The sequence below is a fragment of the Leptodactylus fuscus genome, unplaced genomic scaffold (assembly GCF_031893055.1).
Source record: "Leptodactylus fuscus isolate aLepFus1 unplaced genomic scaffold, aLepFus1.hap2 HAP2_SCAFFOLD_255, whole genome shotgun sequence".
NCBI classification, from domain to species: Eukaryota; Metazoa; Chordata; class Amphibia; order Anura; family Leptodactylidae; genus Leptodactylus; species Leptodactylus fuscus.
Window position 1 is genome coordinate 60,663 of NW_027440278.1, and position 21,652 is coordinate 82,314.

Consider the following 21,652-nt stretch of genomic DNA (forward strand, 5'->3'; position numbering starts at 1 on the left):
GTCACTATGTATTCTTGTGTGTATACACGGTATGTTACTATGTATTCTTGTGTGCAGATACGGTATGTTACTATGTATTCTTGTGTGTATACACGGTATGTCACTATGTATTCTTGTGTGTATACACGGTATGTCACTATGTATTCTTGTGTGTATATACGGTATGTCACTATGTATTCTTGTGTGTATATACGGTATGTTACTATGTATTCTTGTGTGTATATACGGTATGTTACTATGTATTCTTGTGTGTATATACGGTATGTCACTATGTATTCTTGTGTGTATACACGGTATGTTACTATGTATTCTTGTGTGTATACACGGTATGTCACTATGTATTCTTGTGTGTATATACGGTATGTCACTATGTATTCTTGTGTGTATACACGGTATGTTACTATGTATTCTTGTGTGTATACACGGTATGTTACTATGTATTCTTGTGTGTATACACGGTATGTCACTATGTATTCTTGTGTGTATACACGGTATGTCACTATGTATTCTTGTGTGTATACACGGTATGTCACTATGTATTCTTGTGTGTATATACGGTATGTCACTATGTATTCTTGTGTGTATACACGGTATGTTACTATGTATTCTTGTGTGTATACACGGTATGTTACTATGTATTCTTGTGTGTATATACGGTATGTTACTATGTATTCTTGTGTGTATATACGGTATGTTACTATGTATTCTTGTGTGTATATACGGTATGTCACTATGTATTCTTGTGTGTATATACGGTATGTCACTATGTATTCTTGTGTGTATATACGGTATGTCACTATGTATTCTTGTGTGTATATACGGTATGTCACTATGTATTCTTGTGTGTATACACGGTATGTCACTATGTATTCTTGTGTGTATATACGGTATGTCACTATGTATTCTTGTGTGTATATACGGTATGTTACTATGTATTCTTGTGTGTATACACGGTATGTTACTATGTATTCTTGTGTGTATATACGGTATGTTACTATGTATTCTTGTGTGTATATACGGTATGTTACTATGTATTCTTGTGTGTATATACGGTATGTCACTATGTATTCTTGTGTGTATATACGGTATGTCACTATGTATTCTTGTGTGTATATACGGTATGTTACTATGTATTCTTGTGTGTATATACGGTATGTCACTATGTATTCTTGTGTGTATATACGGTATGTCACTATGTATTCTTGTGTGTATACACGGTATGTTACTATGTATTCTTGTGTGTATATACGGTATGTCACTATGTATTCTTGTGTGTATATACGGTATGTCACTATGTATTCTTGTGTGTATACACGGTATGTTACTATGTATTCTTGTGTGTATATGTGCTCGCTGTTATCAGCTCTTTCTCTCCTTTTTCGGTTTTCGCGTCTTTTCATTCCTTTTCACTTTGACAATGGCGATAATTTATGGGGGTCGGGGGAGGAGTCTGACATGTAAATGAGGGCGTGATTACAATGACATCCTGTGATTCAGTGAAATGTGTCAGAACAGCAGAATTAGGAGCGGCCGGAGGGAACGCGCCGTCATCGTCAGAGAAATCGGGGACGTGAGCGGCTGCAGCCAGAGAGTAACAGCAGACTGCGCTCCATCCTCACCTATAGGTGTCCTGCAGATGCTGCGCTGCTATATTCTCATATACTGTATAAGGACAGAGAGCCGCAACACACATGATGGGGAGCCACAACACGTGACGGGGAGCAGCCACACAGGGAGCAGCAACACACGTGACAGGGAGCCGCCACACACACATGACAAGGATCCGCCACACACAAGACAGGGAGCAGCCACACACACATGTCGGGGAGCAGCCACACACACATGACGGGGAGCAGCCACACACATGACGGGGAGCCACACACACGTGACGGGGAGCCACACACACACACGTGACGGGGAGCAGCCACACACACATGACAGGGAGCAGCCACACACACATACATTTAGAAGACATTATTTAGAGCAGTGTTGACATGCTGGTCCTAATATTGGCAGTGTCTCCCCCGGGGCAGCCATGAGACCGTCACCCTCATGTCTCATCTCACAGGCACTGCCGCAGCTGAGCAGACTCTGATTGTCATTGCTCCAGATAAGACGCTCTGCGATAGTTACCATGGGAAACAATTTGCAGCCAAAATCTGTGTCATTCACTTTGTCACGTGGGTTACTTATGAAACAGGGGAAGCCAGGACAAGTAGGGTTAATGCCGCGCTCCCTACCCCCACCCCAGTGTGGCGCCTGTGGTGATGCTGCTGACAGTGTATTAAGGCAGCAATCCTATAAGAACATGCAGTGGTCCTGAGAGTAGATCCGTCACCGGAGGGGGTGAGGCCGCAGCAGACAGCGCTCCCATAATAACTGCAGCAGCAGATCACACAGAATAGAGAGGGGGTGAGACCGCAGCAGACAGCGCTCCCATAATAACTGCAGCAGCAGATCACACAGAATAGAGAGGGGGTGAGACCGCAGCAGACAGCGCTCCCATAATAACTGCAGCAGCAGATCACACAGAATAGAGAGGGGGTGAGACCGCAGCAGATCACACAGAATAGAGAGGGGGTGAGACCGCAGCAGATCACACAGAATAGAGAGGAGGTGAGGCAGCAGCAGATCACACAGAATAGAGAGGGGGTGAGACCGCAGCAGATCACACAGAATAGAGAGGGGGTGAGGCCGCAGCAGATCACACAGAATAGAGAGGGGGTGAGACCGCAGCAGATCACACAGAAGGGAGAGGGGGTGAGGCCGCAGCAGATCACACAGAAGGGAGAGGGGGTGAGACCGCAGCAGATCACACAGAATGGAGAGGGGGTGAGGCCGCAGCAGATCACACAGAAGGGAGAGGGGGTGAGGCCGCAGCAGATCACACAGAATAGAGAGGGGGTGAGGCCGCAGCAGATCACACAGAATAGAGAGGGGGTGAGGCCGCAGCAGATCACACAGAATAGAGAGGGGGTGAGACCGCAGCAGATCACACAGAAGGGAGAGGGGGTGAGGCAGCAGCAGATCACACAGAAGGGAGAGGGGGTGAGACCGCAGCAGATCACACAGAAGGGAGAGGGGGTGAGACCGCAGCAGATCACACAGAATAGAGAGGGGGTGAGACCGCAGCAGATCACACAGAATAGAGAGGGGGTGAGACCGCAGCAGATCACACAGAATAGAGAGGGGGTGAGACCGCAGCAGATCACACAGAATAGAGAGGGGGTGAGGCCGCAGCAGATCACACAGAATAGAGAGGGGGTGAGGCCGCAGCAGATCACACAGAATAGAGAGGGGGTGAGGCCGCAGCAGATCACACAGAAGGGAGAGGGGGTGAGGACCGCAGCAGATCACACAGAAGGAGAGGGGGTGAGGCCGCAGCAGATCACACAGAAGGGAGAGGGGGTGAGGCCGCAGCAGATCACACAGAATAGAGAGGGGGTGAGGCCGCAGCAGATCACACAGAATGGAGAGGGGGTGAGGCCGCAGCAGATCACACAGAATAGAGAGGGGGTGAGGCCGCAGCAGATCACACAGAATAGAGAGGGGGTGAGGCCGCAGCAGATCACACAGAAGGGAGAGGGGGTGAGGCCGCAGCAGATCACACAGAATGGAGAGGAGGTGAGGCCGCAGCAGATCACACAGAATAGAGAGGGGGTGAGGCCGCAGCAGATCACACAGAATAGAGAGGGGGTGAGGCCGCAGCAGATCACACAGAATAGAGAGGGGGTGAGGCCGCAGCAGATCACACAGAATGGAGAGGAGGGTGAGGCCGCAGCAGATCACACAGAATAGAGAGGGGGTGAGGCCGCAGCAGATCACACAGAATAGAGAGGAGGGTGAGGCCGCAGCAGATCACACAGAAGGGAGAGGGGGTGAGGCCGCAGCAGATCACACAGAAGGGAGAGGGGGTGAGGCCGCAGCAGATCACACAGAAGGGAGAGGGGGGTGAGGCCGCAGCAGATCACACAGAAGGGAGAGGGGGTGAGACCGCAGCAGATCACACAGAATGGAGAGGGGGTGAGGCCGCAGCAGATCACACAGAAGGGAGAGGGGGTGAGGCCGCAGCAGATCACACAGAATAGAGAGGGGGTGAGGCCGCAGCAGATCACACAGAATGGAGAGGGGGTGAGGCCGCAGCAGATCACACAGAAGGGAGAGGGGGTGAGGCCGCAGCAGATCACACAGAATAGAGAGGGGGTGAGAGCCGCAGCAGATCACACAGAAGGGAGAGGGGGTGAGGCCGCAGCAGATCACACAGAAGGGAGAGGGGGGTGAGACCGCAGCAGATCACACAGAATAGAGAGGGGGTGAGACCGCAGCAGATCACACAGAATAGAGAGGGAGGTGAGGCCGCAGCAGATCACACAGAAGGGAGAGGGGGTGAGGCCGCAGCAGATCACACAGAAGGGAGAGGGGGTGAGGCCGCAGCAGATCACACAGAAGGGAGAGGGGGTGAGGCCGCAGCAGATCACACAGAATAGAGAGGGGGTGAGGCCGCAGCAGATCACACAGAAGGGAGAGGGGGTGAGGCCACAGCAGATCACACAGAATAGAGAGGGGGTGAGAACAGATCACACAGAAGGGAGAGGGGGTGAGGCCGCAGCAGATCACACAGAATAGAGAGGGGGTGAGACCGCAGCAGATCACACAGAATAGAGAGGGGGTGAGACCGCAGCAGATCACACAGAAGGGAGAGGGGGTGAGGCCGCAGCAGATCACACAGAAGGGAGAGGGGGTGAGACCGCAGCAGATCACACAGAATAGAGAGGGGGTGAGACCGCAGCAGATCACACAGAATAGAGAGGGGGTGAGACCGCAGCAGATCACACAGAAGGGAGAGGGGGTGAGGCCACAGCAGATCACACAGAATGGAGAGGGGGTGAGGCCGCAGCAGATCACACAGAATGGAGAGGGGGTGAGGCCGCAGCAGATCACACAGAATAGAGAGGGGGTGAGGCCGCAGCAGATCACACAGAAGGGAGAGGGGGTGAGGCCGCAGCAGATCACACAGAATAGAGAGGGGGTGAGGCCGCAGCAGATCACACAGAAGGGAGAGGGGGTGAGGCCGCAGCAGATCACACAGAAGGGAGAGGGGGTGAGGCCGCAGCAGATCACACAGAAGGGAGAGGGGGTGAGACCGCAGCAGATCACACAGAATGGAGAGGAGGTGAGACCGCAGCAGATCACACAGAATGGAGAGGGGGTGAGACCGCAGCAGATCACACAGAAGGGAGAGGGGGTGAGACCGCAGCAGATCACACAGAATGGAGAGGGGGTGAGGCCGCAGCAGATCACACAGAATAGAGAGGGGGTGAGGCCGCAGCAGATCACACAGAATAGAGAGGAGGTGAGGCCGCAGCAGATCACACAGAAGGGAGAGGGGGTGAGGCCGCAGCAGATCACACAGAAGGGAGAGGGGGTGAGGCCGCAGCAGATCACACAGAATAGAGAGGGGGTGAGACCGCAGCAGATCACACAGAATAGAGAGGGGGTGAGGCCGCAGCAGATCACACAGAAGGGAGAGGGGGTGAGACCGCAGCAGATCACACAGAATAGAGAGGGGGTGAGGCCGCAGCAGATCACACAGAATAGAGAGGGGGTGAGACCGCAGCAGATCACACAGAATAGAGAGGGGGTGAGACCGCAGCAGATCACACAGAATAGAGAGGGGGTGAGACCGCAGCAGATCACACAGAATAGAGAGGGGGTGAGACCGCAGCAGATCACACAGAAGGGAGAGGGGGTGAGGCCGCAGCAGATCACACAGAAGGGAGAGGGGGTGAGACCGCAGCAGATCACACAGAAGGGAGAGGGGGTGAGGCCGCAGCAGATCACACAGAAGGGAGAGGGGGTGAGGCCGCAGCAGATCACACAGAATAGAGAGGGGGTGAGGCCGCAGCAGATCACACAGAATAGAGAGGGGGTGAGGCCGCAGCAGATCACACAGAAGGGAGAGGGGGTGAGGCCGCAGCAGATCACACAGAATGGAGAGGGGGTGAGACCGCAGCAGATCACACAGAATGGAGAGGGGGTGAGGCCGCAGCAGATCACACAGAAGGGAGAGGGGGTGAGGCCGCAGCAGATCACACAGAAGGGAGAGGGGGTGAGGCCGCAGCAGATCACACAGAAGGGAGAGGGGGTGAGGCCGCAGCAGATCACACAGAAGGGAGAGGGGGTGAGGCCGCAGCAGATCACACAGAATGGAGAGGGGGTGAGGCCGCAGCAGATCACACAGAATGGAGAGGGGGTGAGGCCGCAGCAGATCACACAGAAGGGAGAGGGGCAGCCTCTAACCTAACCAGCAGCCTATAATTAGCAACAACTTGGTTGTGTTGTCAGGTGATGTAGTGTCGGTTGTGTTGTCAGGTGATGTAGTGTCGGTTGTGTTGTCGGTGATGTAGTGTCGGTTGTGTTGTCGGTGATGTAGTGTCGGTTGTGTTGTCGGTGATGTAGTGTCGGTTGTGTTGTCGGTGATGTAGTGTCGGTTGTGTTGTCGGTGATGTAGTGTCGGTTGTGTTGTCGGTGATCTAGTGTCGGTTGTGTTGTCAGGTGATGTAGTGTCGGTTGTGTTGTCGGTGATGTAGTGTCGGTTGTGTTGTCGGTGATCTAGTGTCGGTTGTGTTGTCAGTGATGTAGTGTCGGTTGTGTTGTCAGGTGATGTAGTGTCGGTTATGTTGTCGGTGATGTAGTGTCGGTTGTGTTGTCAGTGATGTAGTGTCGGTTGTGTTGTCAGTGATGTAGTGTCGGTTGTGTTGTCGGTGATGTAGTGTCGGTTGTGTTGTCAGTGATGTAGTGTCGGTTGTGTTGTCAGGTGATGTAGTGTCGGTTATGTTGTCGGTGATGTAGTGTCGGTTGTGTTGTCAGTGATGTAGTGTCGGTTGTGTTGTCAGTGATGTAGTGTCGGTTGTGTTGTCGGTGATGTAGTGTCGGTTGTGTTGTCGGTGATGTAGTGTCGGTTGTGTTGTCAGGTGATGTAGTGTCGGTTGTGTTGTCGGTGATGTAGTGTCGGTTATGTTGTCGGTGATGTAGTGTCGGTTGTGTTGTCAGTGATGTAGTGTCGGTTGTGTTGTCAGTGATGTAGTGTCGGTTATGTTGTCGGTGATGTAGTGTCGGTTGTGTTGTCGGTGATGTAGTGTCGGTTGTGTTGTCAGTGATGTAGTGTCGGTTGTGTTGTCAGGTGATGTAGTGTCGGTTATGTTGTCGGTGATGTAGTGTCGGTTGTGTTGTCAGTGATGTAGTGTCGGTTGTGTTGTCGGTGATGTAGTGTCGGTTGTGTTGTCGGTGATGTAGTGTCGGTTGTGTTGTCAGGTGATGTAGTGTCGGTTGTGTTGTCGGTGATGTAGTGTCGGTTATGTTGTCGGTGATGTAGTGTCGGTTGTGTTGTCAGTGATGTAGTGTCGGTTGTGTTGTCGGTGATGTAGTGTCGGTTGTGTTGTCAGGTGATGTAGTGTCGGTTATGTTGTCGGTGATGTAGTGTCGGTTGTGTTGTCAGTGATGTAGTGTCGGTTGTGTTGTCGGTGATGTAGTGTCGGTTGTGTTGTCAGTGATGTAGTGTCGGTTGTGTTGTCAGTGATGTAGTGTCGGTTGTGTTGTCGGTGATGTAGTGTCGGTTGTGTTGTCGGTGATGTAGTGTCGGTTGTGTTGTCAGGTGATGTAGTGTCGGTTGTGTTGTCGGTGATGTAGTGTCGGTTGTGTTGTCGGTGATGTAGTGTCGGTTGTGTTGTCAGTGATGTAGTGTCGGTTGTGTTGTCGGTGATGTAGTGTCGGTTGTGTTGTCGGTGATGTAGTGTCGGTACTTAATGGTACGTGATTGTGCTGGATCGGGCATTTCCTCCCTCTAATCCAATCTGTGCAGAGATTACGGCTGTTATTGCTGCTCGGCTTCTCTTTCTGCTTTGTATTGTGACACCTTTATTGTGTGATCGCTGCTCTGGAGGATGTGACATCTGCTGCAGCCCCTTCAGCTCCTGTGACACTGTCTCTATGTTGGGGGCCGCTCTTCAGCCAGTTGTGTTGCTGTTGGCTCCCTCCTTCCATCTTTTACCGATATTACAGTGTTCAAGACTTTGGGAGAGGGAAGGTGCGGCACAAGATGAGTCAGAGGGGAGGCCGATGTGTTATGGACAGCTCTGCTTCTCCGCCAGGAACCCACCTTTCCCAACCCCTGAATGGTAGATGACTGGTGCCCTCAGCTTTGGCTGTGACTGGTGTAGAAGTCCTTCAGAAACAGCAGATTTGTGACTGCAGCTCTGAATGTTACTGAAGTAGAAGTCATAAATGTCATAGTGCTCTGTGCACTACAAGCCTCAGCAGGCCCTGGGGTAACAAGTATTTGTAGTGCTCCATACTGGCATCAAATCATAGCAGGGCCCGAAACCATCGGCACAAGTCACATTATGTAACTGGAACAGAGAAGTTCCTACAACAGATAAAGCCCCTGCACTGGTGCCCTATAAGATTGTGCCCCTGCACTGGTGCCCTATAAGATTGTGTCCCTGCCCTGGTGCCCTATAGGATTGTGTCCCTGCCCTGGTGCCCTATAAGATTGTGTCCCTGCACTGGTGCCCTATAAGATTGTGTCCCTGCCCTGGTGGCCTATAAGATTGTGTCCCTGCCCTGGTGCCCTATAAGATTGTGTCCCTGCACTGGTGCCCTATAAGATTGTGTCCCTGCACTGGTGCCCTATAAGATTGTGTCCCTGCCCTGGTGCCCTATAAGATTGTGTCCCTGCCCTGGTGCCCTATAAGATTGTGTCCCTGCTCTGGTGCCCTATAAGATTGTGTCCCTGCCCTGGTGCCCTATAGGATTGTGTCCCTGCCCTGGTGCCCTATAAGATTGTGCCCCTGCACTGGTGCCCTATAAGATTGTGTCCCTGCCCTGGTGCCCTATAGGATTGTGTCCCTGCCCTGGTGCCCTATAAGATTGTGTCCCTGCACTGGTGCCCTATAAGATTGTGTCCCTGCCCTGGTGGCCTATAAGATTGTGTCCCTGCCCTGGTGCCCTATAAGATTGTGTCCCTGCACTGGTGCCCTATAAGATTGTGTCCCTGCACTGGTGCCCTATAAGATTGTGTCCCTGCCCTGGTGCCCTATAAGATTGTGTCCTTGCACTGGTGCCCTATAAGATTGTGTCCCTGCCCTGGTGGCCTATAAGATTGTGTCCCTGCCCTGGTGGCCTATAAGATTGTGTCCCTGCTCTGGTGCCCTATAAGATTGTGTCCCTGCACTGGTGCCCTATAAGATTGTGTCCCTGCACTGGTGCCCTATAAGATTGTGTCCCTGCACTGGTGCCCTATAAGATTGTGTCCCTGCCCTGGTGCCCTATAAGATTGTGTCCCTGCACTGGTGCCCTATAAGATTGTGTCCCTGCTCTGGTGCCCTATAAGATTGTGTCCCTGCACTGGTGCCCTATAAGATTGTGTCCCTGCTCTGGTGCCCTATAAGATTGTGTCCCTGCACTGGTGCCCTATAAGATTGTGTCCCTGCACTGGTGCCCTATAAGAGTGTGTCCCTTCACTGGTGCCCTATAAGATTGTGTCCCTGCACTGGTGCCCTATAAGATTGTGTCCCTGCACTGGTGCCCTATAAGAGTGTGTCCCTGCACTGGTGCCCTATAAGATTGTGTCCCTGCACTGGTGCCCTATATGATTGTGTCCCTGCACTGGTGCCCTATAAGATTGTGTCCCTGCCCTGGTGCCCTATAAGATTGTGTCCCTGCACTGGTGCCCTATAAGATTGTGTCCCTGCACTGGTGCCCTATAAGATTGTGTCCCTGCTCTGGTGCCCTATAAGATTGTGTCCCTGCCCTGGTGCCCTATAGGATTGTGTCCCTGCCCTGGTGCCCTATAAGATTGTGTCCCTGCACTGGTGCCCTATAAGATTGTGTCCCTGCACTGGTGGCCTATAAGATTGTGTCCCTGCACTGGTGCCCTATAAGATTGTGTCCCTGCACTGGTGCGCTATATGATTGTGTCCCTGCACTGGTGCCCTATAAGATTGTGTCCCTGCACTGGTGCCCTATAGGATTGTGTCCCTGCACTGGTGCCCTATAAGATTGTGTCCCTGCACTGGTGCCGTATAAGATTGTGTCCCTGCCCTTGTGCCCTATAAGATTGTGTCCCTGCACTGGTGCCCTATAAGATTGTGTCCCTGCCCTGGTGGCCTATAAGATTGTGTCCCTGCCCTGGTGCCCTATAAGATTGTGTCCCTGCCCTGGTGCCCTATAAGATTGTGCCCCTGCACTGGTGCCCTATAAGATTGTGTCCCTGCCCTGGTGCCCTATAGGATTGTGTCCCTGCCCTGGTGCCCTATAAGATTGTGTCCCTGCACTGGTGCCCTATAAGATTGTGTCCCTGCCCTGGTGGCCTATAAGATTGTGTCCCTGCCCTGGTGCCCTATAAGATTGTGTCCCTGCACTGGTGCCCTATAAGATTGTGTCCCTGCACTGGTGCCCTATAAGATTGTGTCCCTGCCCTGGTGCCCTATAAGATTGTGTCCTTGCACTGGTGCCCTATAAGATTGTGTCCCTGCCCTGGTGGCCTATAAGATTGTGTCCCTGCCCTGGTGGCCTATAAGATTGTGTCCCTGCTCTGGTGCCCTATAAGATTGTGTCCCTGCACTGGTGCCCTATAAGATTGTGTCCCTGCACTGGTGCCCTATAAGATTGTGTCCCTGCACTGGTGCCCTATAAGATTGTGTCCCTGCCCTGGTGCCCTATAAGATTGTGTCCCTGCACTGGTGCCCTATAAGATTGTGTCCCTGCACTGGTGCCCTATAAGATTGTGTCCCTGCTCTGGTGCCCTATAAGATTGTGTCCCTGCACTGGTGCCCTATAAGATTGTGTCCCTGCACTGGTGCCCTATAAGAGTGTGTCCCTTCACTGGTGCCCTATAAGATTGTGTCCCTGCACTGGTGCCCTATAAGATTGTGTCCCTGCACTGGTGCCCTATAAGAGTGTGTCCCTGCACTGGTGCCCTATAAGATTGTGTCCCTGCACTGGTGCCCTATATGATTGTGTCCCTGCACTGGTGCCCTATAAGATTGTGTCCCTGCCCTGGTGCCCTATAAGATTGTGTCCCTGCACTGGTGCCCTATAAGATTGTGTCCCTGCACTGGTGCCCTATAAGATTGTGTCCCTGCTCTGGTGCCCTATAAGATTGTGTCCCTGCCCTGGTGCCCTATAGGATTGTGTCCCTGCCCTGGTGCCCTATAAGATTGTGTCCCTGCACTGGTGCCCTATAAGATTGTGTCCCTGCCCTGGTGCCCTATAGGATTGTGTCCCTGCCCTGGTGCCCTATAAGATTGTGTCCCTGCACTGGTGCCCTATAAGATTGTGTCCCTGCACTGGTGCCCTATAAGATTGTGTCCCTGCACTGGTGCGCTATATGATTGTGTCCCTGCACTGGTGCCCTATAAGATTGTGTCCCTGCACTGGTGCCCTATAGGATTGTGTCCCTGCACTGGTGCCCTATAAGATTGTGTCCCTGCACTGGTGCCGTATAAGATTGTGTCCCTGCCCTTGTGCCCTATAAGATTGTGTCCCTGCACTGGTGCCCTATAAGATTGTGTCCCTGCACTGGTGCCCTATAAGAGTGTGTCCCTGCACTGGTGCCCTATAAGATTGTGTCCCTGCACTGGTGGCCTATAAGATTGTGTCCCTGCACTGGTGCCCTATAAGATTGTGTCCCTGCACTGGTGCCCTATAGGATTGTGTCCCTGCACTGGTGCCCTATATGATTGTGTCCCTGCACTGGTGCCCTATAAGATTGTGTCCCTGCACTGGTGCCCTATAGGATTGTGTCCCTGCACTGGTGCCCTATAAGATTGTGTCCCTGCACTGGTGCGCTATATGATTGTGTCCCTGCACTGGTGCCCTATATGATTGTGTCCCTGCACTGGTGCGCTATATGATTGTGTCCCTGCACTGGTGCCCTATATGATTGTGTCCCTGCACTGGTGCCCTATAAGATTGTGTCCCTGCACTGGTGCCCTATAGGATTGTGTCCCTGCACTGGTGCCCTATATGATTGTGTCCCTGCACTGGTGCCCTATAAGATTGTGTCCCTGCACTGGTGCCCTATAAGATTGTGTCCCTGCACTGGTGCCCTATAAGATTGTGTCCCTGCACTGGTGCCCTATAAGATTGTGTCCCTGCACTGGTGCCCTATAAGATTGTGTCCCTGCACTGGTGCCCTATAAGAGTGTGTCCCTGCACTGGTGCCCTATAAGATTGTGTCCCTGCACTGGTGGCCTATAAGATTGTGTCCCTGCACTGGTGCCCTATAAGATTGTGTCCCTGCACTGGTGCCCTATAAGATTGTGTCCCTGCACTGGTGGCCTATAAGATTGTGTCCCTGCACTGGTGCCCTATAAGATTGTGTCCCTGCACTGGTGCCCTATAGGATTGTGTCCCTGCACTGGTGCCCTATAAGATTGTGTCCCTGCACTGGTGCGCTATATGATTGTGTCCCTGCACTGGTGCCCTATATGATTGTGTCCCTGCACTGGTGCGCTATATGATTGTGTCCCTGCACTGGTGCCCTATATGATTGTGTCCCTGCACTGGTGCCCTATAAGATTGTGTCCCTGCACTGGTGCCCTATAGGATTGTGTCCCTGCACTGGTGCCCTATATGATTGTGTCCCTGCACTGGTGCGCTATATGATTGTGTCCCTGCACTGGTGCGCTATATGATTGTGTCCCTGCACTGGTGCCCTATAAGATTGTGTTTCCTGCTCATCACTCCAGGTCAGTAGTATACAGTATACAGCTGCTTTACATCCTTCTGCTCCGATCAGCCCCACAGTGATCTTATGGGCCCCTCACTCAGGACTAGAGTCTTCTCCGCCAGGGTCCTGTGACCAGTGATCAGCAGGTTCTCGTCTTCTCACTTCTCCTCAGTCTAGACTGTGGGCCCCAAGGTGGAGGCCACTGTGTACGGACATCGGCGGAGACGACCAGAGAAGGTTCATCTTCTGTTCTCTACTTGCTCTGCCGAAATCTAATCACTTGATTTTACTAAAGAACAAAGTTTTTCTTTAGCTCACCCAAATGTGTTTAGCTTGCCGGCTTCTTCATATGTGGCTTCGGGGCGCACGGCACACTCTATCCCTTAAGTGCGAAAAGACTTCAATCGAAAAAGTAGAATCCGGCCTCTCTCCGATATAAAATGTAACTTTGATTTAATTCCACATCATAAAATAACAAAAAATGATGTAAATGAAAACAGACAGAACCAAAAAATCCCCTTAAAAAAGGCAGACGCGTTTCAGAACATCAGTTCCTTCCTCAGAGCGTCCATAGACTGAAATGACCTGTCTATATAAGGAGTCTCCTAGTATTGAGACGCCCGCTAATGATACAAACCCCCTGAAATGACTGCACTTATTGTAAAGCTAGAGCTTCCCTTTCTTGCTTCGATTAACCATTAGATGTCCAGTTATATATATCCAGCGTGGCTTGTATCTTCTTGTACATATTGATATTCCTATAAATCAACAACATCAGATGATAAAGCAATAGATAACCTAATATCCACCAAATGACTCCAGCACATAATACACCCACTGATAGCGCTGGCCTATAACCAGATAGGATAGAAAAGAGCGCAGACATCCCAAAGGAAAAGCTTCCAAAATAAAGAATCAATCCTATTACAATGACTGTTCAGACTCGATTCACACCTTTTCGTTATTCTTAAGCGTTTTTTCAATACATTTTTGAATAGATCTTAATGGACAGCAGATTGCGCCACTATTCCCTCACCAGTATACCACACTACATGGACTTGCAGTACAAAGCCTGATTACATATACCTTATATTAACTCTCTCACGTCAAGAACCATAAATGACAATAGGTTACCTACCCCAAATCGCTATACGAAGGCTAGATGGCAAAATGAATCCAGACGAGCCCATCCGTGTACACGCAAAGGTCCACCCATGACCCAGGAAGACTCCGGTCACGTGACCCCCATAGGCCAATGAAAATCCACACTACATCAAACTCCGCCCCCCATTCACAAAAGCTGTCTCTAGTCATATAGAGAAAGGATTCGCGGCCACAGTTCGGGGTCACCTGACCATGGTAGACCAATAAGGGCATCTGAATATGTTACAGCGTGATACAGGGATTCTATACACACCTATGTCACCCGGCTTCCACCCCGGACCTTTATATACCCTCCCAAGGAAGAAATACTAAAACAGCCAAAGGTAAGCGACTATAGGTAGAACAAACACGACATAGATGGACCAAAAACACAAAATTAGCAATCGGAACCGATTTTTCTCCGATTGCTTTTAATAGATGTAACTCAAGTCGGTCTTTATGTTCATACCTGAGGGGGCTCTGCAATTAAATGGCAGAATCCAGAAGGCTTCCCTTGGTAATCGCTTTTTTTGCCAATTGCCTCCCCTACTTGGTTTTTCTACTTTTTCAATGCCCACAAATTCCATAGTTGATCAATCGGATTTGTGTACAGACGAAACATGTCTGGCTATTCCTGACACGTGTTCCGTAGGGAATGTTCTGCTATCAGCAATCTGCTCTGCTATCCTAATTTTCAGAGCTCTGGTAGTGCACCCTATATAGTCAGTCCTACATCTGGTGCATTTAATATAATATATAATATGGTGAGTGTTACAATTCATCAGAGATGTTACACGAGTATTAGATTGATAGCTGGAGACTGTGGCTGTTCTCCTCGCGTATCTACAGACATGACATCTACTCCCGCCACATTGTGTGAAGCCTTTCACCCACTTCCTGATGGTAAATTCACAGTCTATAGACCTGGGGAGAGCATGTCCCCCAGCGTTCTTCCCCTTTTTGGTACACATTGAACACCTTTGGTCAGTACTTTCTTAGTAGTAGGATCTGCCTCAAGGATTGGGAGATTATTTTGAATGATCCTGGTAATTGCCCTATACTGCGGGCTATAGGCAGTTGTAAATATTCATTTCTGTGGATTAGTGTCTTTCCTGTCCTGCTTCTTATCTAATAGAGAATCTCTAGATCTCGCTTGTACTAGCTTTTGAGCCCTATCGAGCGTCCATTTGGGATATTTTCTATTTCTCAATCTTTGTATGGTCTTAGCGGAGACACTGGCAAATTCCCCTTCTAGTGAACAAGCCCTTTTAGTACGGACTAGCTCTCCCATGGGTACAGCCTTGAAAATATGAGGTGGACGGCAACTGTCTGCACGGAGGATCGTGTTGCCCCAAGTGGCCTTTCTATATAATGTAGTATCAACCTTTGCTAAAGTAGAATCACCAACCAGAGTGATATCCAAAAAATTCATTTTATGTGACTCATAAGCATGAGTGAACGGTAACGAAAAAACATTGTGGTTCAAATAAGAAATAAAGGCTGGTATGGAGGCTACATCACCCCTCCAGACCATCAAAGTATCGTCTACGTAGCGCCCATACCAGCCTATAACATTATAAAAAGGGTTGTGATCAGTGTAAAGTGTGCTCTCCTCCCAATAGGCCATACACAAATTGGCCAGGGGAGGTGAGAATGGGGCGCCCATCGGTACCCCACATATCTGTAAGTAATATTGGTTGTGAAACAAAAAATAATTGGGTTGTAATAAAAAAATGGTGACAGACAAAATAAATGCAATAACTTCCTCCGTGTAGTCACTATGGTTATAAAGGTGATGTGCTAAGGTATCTATTGCCAAACCATGGGGATACATGTGTATAAAGCACACACGTCACATGTTATCCATGTAGAATTGTTTTTCCACACAAAGTTAGAGAAATTAGCCAGTAGCTCTTTGCTGTCTTTAATGTGGGCTGGAGTTCGGTGCACCGGAGGTTTTACCATCAGGAAGTGGGTGAAAGGCTTCACACAATGTGGCGGGAGTAGATGTCATGTCTGTAGATACGCGAGGAGAACAGCCACAGTCTCCAGCTATCAATCTAATACTCGTGTAACATCTCTGATGAATTGTAACACTCACCATATTATATATTATATTAAATGCACCAGATGTAGGACTGACTATATAGGGTGCACTACCAGAGCTCTGAAAATTAGGATAGCAGAGCAGATTGCTGATAGCAGAACATTCCCTACGGAACACGTGTCAGGAATAGCCAGACATGTTTCGTCTGTACACAAATCCGATTGATCAACTATGGAATTTGTGGGCATTGAAAAAGTAGAAAAACCAAGTAGGGGAGGCAATTGGCAAAAAAAGCGATTACCAAGGGAAGCCTTCTGGATTCTGCCATTTAATTGCAGAGCCCCCTCAGGTATGAACATAAAGACCGACTTGAGTTACATCTATTAAAAGCAATCGGAGAAAAATCGGTTCCGATTGCTAATTTTGTGTTTTTGGTCCATCTATGTCGTGTTTGTTCTACCTATAGTCGCTTACCTTTGGCTGTTTTAGTATTTCTTCCTTGGGAGGGTATATAAAGGTCCGGGGTGGAAGCCGGGTGACATAGGTGTGTATAGAATCCCTGTATCACGCTGTAACATATTCAGATGCCCTTATTGGTCTACCATGGTCAGGTGACCCCGAACTGTGGCCGCGAATCCTTTCTCTATATGACTAGAGACAGCTTTTGTGAATGGGGGGCGGAGTTTGATGTAGTGTGGATTTTCATTGGCCTATGGGGGTCACGTGACCGGAGTCTTCCTGGGTCATGGGTGGACCTTTGCGTGTACACGGATGGGCTCGTCTGGATTCATTTTGCCATCTAGCCTTCGTATAGCGATTTGGGGTAGGTAACCTATTGTCATTTATGGTTCTTGACGTGAGAGAGTTAATATAAGGTATATGTAATCAGGCTTTGTACTGCAAGTCCATGTAGTGTGGTATACTGGTGAGGGAATAGTGGCGCAATCTGCTGTCCATTAAGATCTATTCAAAAATGTATTGAAAAAACGCTTAAGAATAACGAAAAGGTGTGAATCGAGTCTGAACAGTCATTGTAATAGGATTGATTCTTTATTTTGGAAGCTTTTCCTTTGGGATGTCTGCGCTCTTTTCTATCCTATCTGGTTATAGGCCAGCGCTATCAGTGGGTGTATTATGTGCTGGAGTCATTTGGTGGATATTAGGTTATCTATTGCTTTATCATCTGATGTTGTTGATTTATAGGAATATCAATATGTACAAGAAGATACAAGCCACGCTGGATATATATAACTGGACATCTAATGGTTAATCGAAGCAAGAAAGGGAAGCTCTAGCTTTACAATAAGTGCAGTCATTTCAGGGGGTTTGTATCATTAGCGGGCGTCTCAATACTAGGAGACTCCTTATATAGACAGGTCATTTCAGTCTATGGACGCTCTGAGGAAGGAACTGATGTTCTGAAACGCGTCTGCCTTTTTTAAGGGGATTTTTTGGTTCTGTCTGTTTTCATTTACATCATTTTTTGTTATTTTATGATGTGGAATTAAATCAAAGTTACATTTTATATCGGAGAGAGGCCGGATTCTACTTTTTCACTTGATTTTACTGCCTGGAACCTGAGGCTGCACTGCTAATATTGACAACACATCAGTCCTTGTGTCGTCATACTTGCAGTGTTGTCATGGGGGCACATAACTGAACGAGACGTTGCAGGTATTGGTGCAGACGGTTGTTCTGTCACTAGTGCAGGCTCAGACTTTTGGCCTGTGATCAGATTTCTTGATTTCTGTCATTTTAGTTTGTCTGGTGGGATATGTTGCGTCTTTGGGTGTGACTAGAGCAGAGTTGTTATTTCTCTGATTTGGCGTTACGGGCCTATGGTTACTACTTACTTTCCCAGAGATGACACCGCTCTGCTGTGCCGTACTTAGCGCACACTGGGCTCTGCTGTATACTGGATTGAAATGTAATAAAATCATTTTCTCTAGACTTGTCAGCGGCTCTTTATCTTCAAGGTGGTGAGTGGGAAGGACTGAGACAGATCGTCTTACCCAGCACTCCCCCGCACCCCGCTGATCAGAGCAGCTGGGAAGGAAACGCAACGTTCTGCTCAGATCCTGCATGTGTGCCAAAAATCTCCATCCTACTAATATTATAAAGGTGAAAGTTTGTGTGTTTGTGTTTAGATGTTTGTGGGTTTGTGGGTTTGAATGTTTGTGTGTTTGGATGTTTGTGTGTTTGGATGTTTGTGGGTTTGTGTGTTTGGATGTTTGTGTGTTTGTGTGTTTGGATGTTTGTGTGTTTGGATGTTTGTGGGTTTGTGTGTTTGGATGTTTGTGTGCTTGGATGTCTGAGGGATTGGATGTTTGTGTGTTTGGATGTTTGTGGGTTTGGATGTTTGTGTGTTTGGATGTTTGTGGGTTTGTGTGTTTGGATGTTTGTGTGTTTGGATATTTGTGGGTTTGTGTGTTTGGATGTTTGTGGGGTTGGAGGAGGTGCTGGGGGTTAGGAAGGGGGACAGAGGGGGGGGGGGTTGGGACCAGAGGCCAGAAGTGCAGCAGCAGGGCCTTGGGGTCCCGGCCCCCGATTCTGTGGGAGGGGCCCGTGCCGGCCACAAGGAGAGGGGCGTGAGGGCCCAGGGGCCGCGCTACAGGTAGTTTGCGCAAATGTGAGGGGGCTGCAGACGAAGACACAGGTTATAGCTAGTCTGTCATATGGGAAGGGATGAGCAGAAGTGACCCCAGAAGACTATAATACTAAACGATGTATCTAGAGTGTCCAGATGTGAGCCACAAAGAGACAGTCACCGACTTCTACATATCAGAAGATATTGTGTCCTGCCCATCATCATCATCACCAATAACAACACATAACCTTCACCATTCCCATTATCATCACTATCATTCCCATGAGATGCTCCTGAACCCCAATGCAAAATCTATAATACTGGTCTCCTCATGTTGGCCTAATAAGGCTTCTGGGACTTGGTGTGACTATCCCCTCTACACACCCTCAAGTTACACCCCTGCTTTTGGTGGTCTATGGCCAGTAGGTGAAGGAGCAGGACACCTTCTTCTCGTGTTACATGGATGGTAGGGGATGGGACAAGGTACATCCTTCTTGCCAGTCAATGAAGGAGAAAGGGCCCCTTCACACGGCGTAAGCGTACCGCTCATTTAGACACGTATACACGTGTCCGAGCGCGGCGCTTCCAAACAGCCCATTGATTTCATTATAGTCTAGAGATCCATGGTTGGTCTTCTCCTCTCTAATCTTTAGATTAGAGAGGAGAAGACCAACCATGGTTCTCTAGATTATAAAGATTAGAGAGGAGAAGACCAACCATGCATCTCTAGACTATATAGTCTGGAGACCCATGGTTGGTCTTCTTTTCTTTAATCTTTATAGTCTGGAGATCCAAGGTTGGTCTTCTCCTCTCTAATCTATAGTCCGGAGACCCATGGTTGGTCTTCTCCTCTTTAATTTATAGTCCGGAGACCCATGGTTGGTCTTCTCCTCTCTAATTTATAGTCTGGAGACTCATGGTTGGTCTTCTCCTCTCTAATCTACAGTCGGGAGACCCATGGTTGGTCTTTTCTTCTTTAATCTTTATAGTCCGGAGATCCATGGTTGGTCTTCTCCTCTCTAATCTATAGTCTGGAGACCCATGGTTGTTCTTCTCCTCTCCAATCTATAGTCTGGAGACCCATGGTTGGTCTTCTCCTCTCTAATTTATAGTCCGGAGATCCATGGTTGGTCTTCTCCTCTCTAATCTATAGTCTGGAGACCTATGGTTGGTCTTCTCCTCTTTAATCTTTATAGTCCGGAGATCCATGGTTGGTCTTCTCCTCTCTAATCTATAGTCTGGAGACCCATGATTGGTCTTCTCTTCTTTAATCTTAATAGTCCGGAGACCCATGGTTGGTCTTCTCCTCTCTAATCTATAGTCCGGAGACCCATGGTTGGTCTTCTCCTCTCTAATCTATAGTCCGGAGACCCATGGTTGGTCTTCTCCTCTCTAATTTATAGTCCGGAGATCCATGGTTGGTCTTGTCCTCTCTAATCTATAGTCTGGAAACCTATGGTTGGTCTTCTCCTCTTTAATCTTTCTAGTCCGGAGATCCATGGTTGGTCTTCTCCTCTCTAATCTATAGTCTGGAGACCCATGATTGGTCTTCTCTTCTTTAATCTTAATAGTCCGGAGATCCATGGTTGGTCTTCTCCTCTCTAATCTATAGTCCGGAGACCCATGGTTGGTCTTCTCCTCTCTAATCTATAGTCCGGAGACCCATGGTTGGTCTTCTCCTCTCTAATCTATAGTCCGGAGACCCATGGTTGGTCTTCTCCTCTCTAATTTATAGTCCGGAGATCCATGGTTGGTCTTCTCCTCTCTAATCTATAGTCTGGAGACCCATGATTGGTCTTCTCTTCTTTAATCTTAATAGTCCGGAGACCCATGGTTGGTCTTCTCTTCTTTAATCTTTATAGTCCAGAGATTCATGGTTGGTCTTCTCCTCTCTAATCTACAGTCGGGAGACCCATGGTTGGTCTTTTCTTCTTTAATCTTTATAGTCCGGAGATCCATGGTTGGTCTTCTCCTCTCTAATCTATAGTCTGGAGACCCATGGTTGTTCTTCTCTTCTTTAATCTTAATAGTCCAGAGATTCATGGTTGGTCTTCTCCTCTCTAATCTACAGTCGGGAGACCCATGGTTGGTCTTTTCTTCTTTAATTTTTATAGTCTGGAGACCTATGGTTGGTCTTCTCCTCTCTAATCTATAGTCTGGAGACCCATGGTTGGTCTTCTCCTCTCTAATTTATAGCCCGGAGATCCATGGTTGGTCTTCTCCTCTCTAATCTATAGTCTGGAGACCCATGGTTGGTCTTCTCCTCTCTAATCTATAGTCTGGAAACCCAAGTGTCAGAGAGACCTGCAGTCTGCAGAACTCCTCCTAGCCGTGCAGCAGGTACACTGACCCTCAGGAGTCGTCTTCTGTACTGGGGCTAGGTAGTTTATTACATGAATGTTGAAGGGGTTTTGATCTTTTCTGTTTTGATGTTTGTGGTGCTGGAGCGGCGCTATGTGGATGGTGGGATTGATGAATACCCTGGTGAGCTTCTGCTATAGTGGCTGCACTAGAAGTCACAACACAACATGGTAGAATTGGGGTTTTTGCCTTCTATGTTTATGGTGATGATGTTTCTTTGTGTTTTATTGCAGAAAAATGAATGGTTGTGTCTGAACTGCCAAACTCAGCGGTTATTAGAAGGAAGCTTGGGAGATGCTCCACCATCACCCCTACCACCATCCAAACAAGGCTCACCAAGGCACCAGCCGGGAATCCCTACAGGAGCATCTCCCAAACATATCCCTGGAAGTCTGTCATCAGGGTCACCAAGACATCAGCCAGCTCCAAGCCAGACAGCATCACCTCTTCACCAGAAAACCGCAACTCCATCCACAGCATCTCCTCAACAGCAGAAGGGGACGGCAGGACAAGCCCCAGAGCCCCTACACGACAAGAGAAGCTCCCAACTAAACCACCTCAAGAGTGCAGAACAAATTAAGAATGAGGACAGAAAAACCGCAGAAGACGTTGCCCAGACCAAAGCCCCTGCAGATTCTCAAAAGTTGTCAAAGCAGATGGTGCCAAAGGGTAAAACCACGGGCAGTAAAAAAGAGTCCGGCCCAAAGAATGGGAAGTCATCGTCCGAGATCCAAAGAATGAGAGAACAAGAGGTGAGATGATGTTTTGTAGGTTGTCTCCC

General features: G+C 49.0%; 1 protein-coding gene across 1 annotated transcript in view; it reads left to right on the top strand.

Annotated features, from left to right (window-relative positions):
- Window positions 1–21,652, top strand: part of BSN (bassoon presynaptic cytomatrix protein) — an 86,476-nt gene that overhangs the window by 44,815 nt on the left and 20,009 nt on the right. The window contains exon 2 of the mRNA XM_075261665.1: window positions 21,105–21,623. Within this exon, the coding sequence (XP_075117766.1) occupies window positions 21,105–21,623 (519 nt within the window). The remainder of the gene's footprint in view (window positions 1–21,104; window positions 21,624–21,652) is intronic.